At 33.8% G+C, this 7,004-nt stretch overlaps 1 protein-coding gene across 1 annotated transcript; it reads right to left on the bottom strand.

Moving 5' to 3' along the window:
* Positions 1-660: 660 nt before the first annotated feature.
* Positions 661-5,054, bottom strand: LOC116341309 (low density lipoprotein receptor adapter protein 1-A-like). Its single transcript, XM_031768284.1, has 3 exons — positions 4,673-5,054; positions 1,604-1,795; positions 661-1,468 (listed from the first exon to the last, which is right to left on the bottom strand). Exons 1-3 carry the CDS (start codon positions 4,725-4,727, stop codon positions 858-860), a joined length of 858 nt encoding a protein of 285 aa, XP_031624144.1. The 5' UTR covers positions 4,728-5,054; the 3' UTR covers positions 661-857.
* Positions 5,055-7,004: the final 1,950 nt, after the last annotated feature.

Here is a 7,004-nt window from a genome sequence, read left to right as displayed (position 1 = left end):
CTTATTCTTACGCACAGTGTTCGGCATCGATTTATCGAATAAGGGTACAGCATCAATTAAACTGGTTATTTTTATGTGCTTCATTATCAATTAAATTAAAAGTATTTTTTTTTATTGAATCGAAAACACTTCATAAAAAAATTAAAACGCTCTTATTCTGTCACTCAATTATCAACATTCAATCAGATCTGAACTTTTCATTTTTTAACCACTTATTATCACACTATAGCTATAGCTATTTTGTTCATTTTCTAAAATAAATTTATTTCATTTAACAATTGGTAAACATATTTCTGAAATCAAATCATTAAATAGTCAAAAAAGTTTCAATAGGTCGAATTCTAGAAATGCGATAATTTGTGTGCATTTTAAATCATATCGTTTTTTTTTATCTCGTTTGATGTTGATGCACAATTGAATTGACCTCTTGAATAATTGACATGAATGAAAAAAATTAAATTTAGAAAGTTTTTGATATGTTGACAAACATAAAGTTTTTGACATTTATAAGCGGATGTATGTTGGCGTAATGGAAGCAGGTAATTTGACAAGGCTCAGAGGAAGATAATATGTCAATCGCTGACAAAAAAATGAAGGAAACAACAAAGTTGGAGCTTGTTTAAAACAAATTGAAATCAATAGAAATAAAATCCATATTCATATAATTATTAATTAAACTTAACGGATAATATGTTGGCTTTATTAATATCATGTATGTATTGTATAAAAGTCAAAAGTACAAAAAAAATGCACTTCACGTTGTGTTTCACTTAAAATAATATTTTCCAATAGAAAAATGTTCCCAAATTGAATCAAATAAAGTAAATGGCTTTTCGATAACATAGAAGTAGATGTGCTTACGAGCAAATCGCATTCCCGTCCCATAAATTGTTTTCGAATATTTTCCCTGACACGGGTTGCATGTCGTCGTTGTCATTGTTCAAAAGTGGTTCATCATCGAATGAAACCCAAGCGTTTTGTAGAAGTTGGCGTTGTCGTTCGACCGATGTCAATGTATCTGAATTAAAATCGATTAGAAGACTTTTGCGATTGCTGCAATTTCGTTCGTTTGAACTCAAATTGGATTTTATTTGTAGCGTATTGGTTTGGCCCATCGATCGATCCATATCATATTGTTCAGTTTTGCTTCGTACTTCGGATTTTTTCCACATATCATAGGCACGTTCGAAATTTTTTGCAACGGTTACGGTTAGATTGTAGGCTATTTTACGTTTCGCACAGAGAAATGCATAGCAGGTGAGTTCATCGGTGTCATTGTTACACATTTCATGTGAATCTCTCTGGCCAGCTATAAACGCAAATACATTACTGTGTGCCGCATCAGCGCTACAATAGCTGATTTGATAAATTGAAACTTTGTGCAACGTTACGCCTGTCATCGCATCAAACGTTTCGATTCCTCTTGCACACACCGACAGTTTTATGCGTTGTAATTTTTTTCCGGAAGCTACACCAAGAAGTAAGAAAAGAGAAATATTTTTTTTAAAGAAACAGTTTCATGAAAGTTGATTATTTGTTTATGTATAAAAGTGCATAGCAGTAAAAATGATTTATCGCTTTAATCTCAAAGTGGTTCATTCACCTTTTGCTGACGATATGATGCTTTTAATTGCATTGGCTGTTGCCTTCTCTGATTTTGCCGCTTGAATTGTTGTACTTCCCAAAAATTTTGCTTGAAATATTTCCAAATCGGAGTATGCATTTTCACAATCATCCTCATAATTCTCTGATAAATCCGTCAATTTCGTTGCGAACGCCCAATCCTCACCAGCATCTGTTTTATGACGCAAAAATTCGGAAAAACAAAACAAAACACATAAACAAATGAATAAAACAAATAAATAAACGGGAAAAAAACACAGCGAAAAGAAAACAAACACAATAAAAATCAATGAAAAAAACTGCGTTCATTCTCTTTTTATCGCCATCGCCTGTCATCGAAAAATTGAATTATATGTTCGATATACAATGTACAGCAGCGTCAGTTTATTTTTGCTTCATATTCTAATTGCATTAAAATCGATGAGCATGCACAAAATGAAATATATTTTGCCAACTGCATGCCAACGCAGTAATCACTTACTATATTCAAAATTTTGATGTATATTTTGTGGATTTGCGCAAACACTTTATTCATCAGTTCGACATGCAATATATATATTGATTATCGAATAGACGTGGCTTTATATGCACACATTCATTCAATTCATACAATCAGAATTTATCATTAAATTTTGTGAATAGAATATAATTCGTTTAACGTTCTGTTCAATTTGGTTATGTTCGTTGAATTGGTTTGCTTGAAATGAGGCGAACAGTGGAAAAATTGCATATTCTAGTTGATTCAAACCTGCTACAATACAATAATTATAATTTTCGCATTGTAATCGAGTGAGCCAGTGTATGAAGTAAAGCGAATTGTAAATTAGCGATTTATCGAATTGGAAAAATCATTTGTATTCATACATCGATTTCGAAGGTTAGCCGGCATTTCAGTTGATTGCATGTTTCATACTATATAGAATCCATTTTGCAAAAACTTCCTTTGAAATCGTATAGCAACATTTGTTTTCAATTGATTAATTATTGCGATGCAATTCAAACCGGCCACCGTGCTGACTCACATATATGCTCTATAAACACATTGCCTTCGAGTTGAACACAAACAAAACCGTTTACATTTTCCACATTACCTTAATGTAATTTATACTTTGTATGAACCACGATATACATTCATATATGAGATTTTGTTGATTTTTCCAAACGCTTGAATTGTACAACTGCGTCGCAATTTCCGACGCATTAGCAACCGAACGAAGAAAAAAGACCAAATTTAAGCATTGCCAAAGTTTCTTTTCTCTTTTACGCTCAATCGTGTGTCTTTCTCTCTCTCGCTAGCTGCGCTTTTTTCGTTCGTTCTTTCACGCGCGTCATTTTTAAGTGTTCTCGGTGTATGGCACGTGTATTATTACAATAAAAACAACACCGAAGAACCACACGAATTTTTACAATCAATGGTTGATTGCACACGCGACTCACAATCAAAACAAATCTATTATATGATTCGTTCATTCTCCTTTTGACGCCACACCCGCGCGTCTGCTGCACAAGCATACACACTCTAATTCCTATTATTATTTGCTCATTTTCATTCGATGTTTTCTCAAACTCATTTTCATCTTTTTGCATATTGCAATTTGCACATTGTGAGAAATGCACGATTCATATCAACACTGAATCTGCATAAAATATTGACGGAAAATGGTAGATTTGAAACACGAAAACCGTCGAGTGATTTGGCGAATATAGTTTGAATAAGAAAACATCGCTTTTTGTAATGGAAAAAATTATTTGGTAAACAAATCATTTGCAAGGAATACCAAAATAAAATTCCACGCAGAATTGAAAGTGAAGAGATGAAAAAAACTTTGTTTATGGCTCTAAAAATACATTTGACCCGTCGTATCATAAAAAAAGTCAACACAAACCAAGAATAAATTGGCGAAATAATGTCCCCAAATTCCATTTTCCTTTTGAATTTGTTCAGACAGAAAGAGATAGAGCGAGAGTGAAAAGTCCAAATGACGAACACGTTTTTAACCCATGATTTGGTGTCGTATTTGCAAGCTCTTTAGGAAATTGGCTTGATGCCAGCTATAAAAAACGAAAGCATTTCGATCGTTTGCTAGAATCGGCGTATTTCGAAAGAATGTTTGTTATTATTATTGCCATGTATGACGGCAAATCAAGATCAAACTGTTTTGTGTACAAATCGATGTGCGAACGATTTAAATTAGAAGGGAAACTGAACTTCAATTGGAGCGAATGCTCACGATGTATAAGTAACCTCTGAATAAGTGCTTGAGTTAGAAAATTTATTGTAGGTTTTTTTTCGTGCTGTCACTTGGAACTGGATGTCGAACGGGTTGAGCACATTGAAAATCTAGTTCAATGCAATTAACACCATGACTGTTGTTTGTCATGTCATATGCGATTTTCGATATAGTGAGAGTGAGAGCGGAACCAAGGACGTGGAGAAGAGATAAAATTGCATTTCATTTCATGGAAGGTGTGATTAATTTCATGGTTCCTTCTGTTTTTATTTGCAATAATTATAACCACACCAACACGTATATCCACTGTAAATTGGAACTGTCGCACATTTTTCCTTCGGTTTCATTTTCAATGATTTTCTATTTATATGTGTCACCATTTGTGCCGTATCACCGAGCGTATCACCGTTTGCATTTCTGTCGCTCGCATTTGGTCATTATTATTATTATTTTAGCACGCATCTTTCCATGAGACTGTCTTTTTGTTTAATTATTTAAATATGATTTACGAGTAGCAAATGTGATGATGATTATTTTCGAATTTATATTGTTTGAAAATGTGATTGCATACATCGTACACATATGTATATCACATTTGGTATGATAAACTGGACGATCTTTGACCGCCGTGTTTATTTTCTCTGCGATAGAATTCGAGATTGTGGTGATGAATGCTTGTGTCGACAAAAATAAACTGATAAAAACATCACTGGAAATTCATATGGACTTTTGTTGAAGAGGAAAAAATAAATGTTATACCCCAACGGGAATGATTAACAGCTGTGTACTGCATGAAGTACCAGAAAAAAAACACTTACTTTTTTGCCGCGTATAATTTTTCCATCGTCGAAAGTACAACGCCACTTTAGACATACTGCTGCTATATAGAGTTCTTTGAAACGATTAAAAATAAACTGAGTTCACTCTATTTTTTGCGTTTTATTTAAAAAAAATAATTCTCTCTTGTTTTCTTTCCACTCTTCTGGTTCGCGTATTTTGTGAAATTTCTCTTTCTTCGTGTGATATTAAAATCGATTTCAGCACCACAGCAGAAATACATGCAAATTACACCCGAAAAAGATTCAAAAATATCTTTAAGCAGTGATTTTCCACATGCAAGAGCAAATTTCTTCTTGTTCGGCTCACCGAACTGTTCACAAGAACATTTGTTTACAATCTAAAGTGTATAATGCTTGCGCTTTACATTATAAAATGAGAATGCGCGCTCGATTTGATCATTATAACAGCTGCCCGTGTGTTTGAATGTGTGCGCACATTGAAAACAGTACGTTCGGTTCTGCGTGTATAAGTGCTCATACACGATCAAGCTGAATGCGCGTTTTAAAAAGTTTTTTTTTTTCGTCTTACAGTCAGCTCAGTTACTTTGTATTCTTGTTTTTATTGTTGTTGTTGTTGAGTTCGTATTCTCTTTATATGAAGCTTTTTCTTTTTTTGCAAATTATTGAGTATGACTATAATTTAACGGATAAATCCACATAAATCGTGTCTGAACTTTTCTTTCTTCACAAATCATTAATTATATCAGTTGAACTAATGCATCATCTATCTTTTTTCCACTTAAAGAAATTGAGTGAATCGCTTGCAAAATACATCATATCGAACGTAATTTAACAGCTGATTCAAAATGATGTCGATGAAAATAAAGGCGAGAAATTGTATTTATGCATTATGCACATTAACGAATGGAACAATTGCATGCAATCTATTTAGTTTGCTGAAATGAGGAAATGCAGGATGTAAATAATGGGACGCCAAAATAGACAAAGATTATATGTACGATATAAATCGTAATGCATTTCAATTCAAATGATTGCGTCAGAACTTGTGTGCGACATACATAGTTTGTTTTATATTGAAGACATTGCGTAGATTAATGCATTTCAATGCGTGCATCTCGGTGACATCTCATGAGCATTTCATCATCAATTTAGCATATATTGAAAATCATCGACCCCCCCACATAAGCTATTGTTCGAATCAAAATGTAAGGCAAGAAAGAGAACGGAATACAGAGCGAGAGCTCAACGAGAACGAGGTAAAGAACGAGATCGAATGAACAAAAAAATTGAGAGCGTATAGGTTTATTGATTGGCATACCTAAACCCCCGTAATTAAAAGCTGAAGTACCGTTCGAAGCAAATACATCGAGATGTTGAAAGAACCGGTGTCGTTGTTTTCGTCATGAACCTTTTATTTGAATGTGCAAACAATTGAATCAATTTACGTAAAAAATTTCGATACCCTTTTATCTCATGTTTTATCTTCTTGCTCTCTATCCTTCTACCTCTATCACTTTTTTTTGTTCGCTTCATTTCGATGTGACGGTTGTCTCGTTTTTCGTTCATAAAACGTATGACAGTAACTTTCTGAACGACATCGACAATTTTAATTAGAAACATGCAATACTGTATCACTGATGAAAAAGAGAAAACAAGAAAAAAAATCATCTACATAGAAAAGGTGAGCGAAAGAGAGAGAAAGGTAAATGAAAAAAATCATTAAAACACGTACCAAACATTGTAAGCGGCAACACAGTAAGCACATGTTTCATTTGCTGCGCTCTCGAACAAACGATATCATATTGACACTTTAATCGATGCGACGTGCTAACATTGCACACGCCGGTTGATTGAATAACTCTGGCATTGATTAAAAAAAATCATGCTTCATTCGGGGTAAGTTCTTGTCAAAGCGTGATTGTTGTTGTTCGTTTGTGTGTGTGTGTGTGTGTGTGTGTGTGTGTGTGTGTGTTGCCGGGTTGTTGAAAAGCCCCGAAAAAAGAGATATCAAAAGGTAAGGTGATTCTATACTTCAAAAGTGAGTGAAACGGATGCGACGAGCCCACTTAAAATTTTAACAAAATGACTCGCCAATTGAATAATAAGACACTTTTTTCTATCCGAAATATTTTCCCGAATCGCAATCTTTCACTTTTAATGGCTGCAATCTATACACATGTATTTATATTTAAATTGACGGCGGGCATTATTTTCATTTTCATTTATTGGAACTTGAGATCGTCGACTGAATATAAATGACCATTTTGAACAAAAAGAACATCGACTAAATATTCTCGCAACAATTTAACGCACAGATAAGTTTCAATTATAGTTAAATATTGCTTAGTCG

Source organism: Contarinia nasturtii, unplaced genomic scaffold (assembly GCF_009176525.2).
Source record: "Contarinia nasturtii isolate CC-2019 unplaced genomic scaffold, AAFC_CNas_1.1 Cnas_scaffold_695, whole genome shotgun sequence".
Classification (NCBI taxonomy): domain Eukaryota; kingdom Metazoa; phylum Arthropoda; class Insecta; order Diptera; family Cecidomyiidae; genus Contarinia; species Contarinia nasturtii.
Note: the sequence above shows the minus strand (reverse complement) of the source record. Positions and strands in the feature narration are given on the sequence as shown.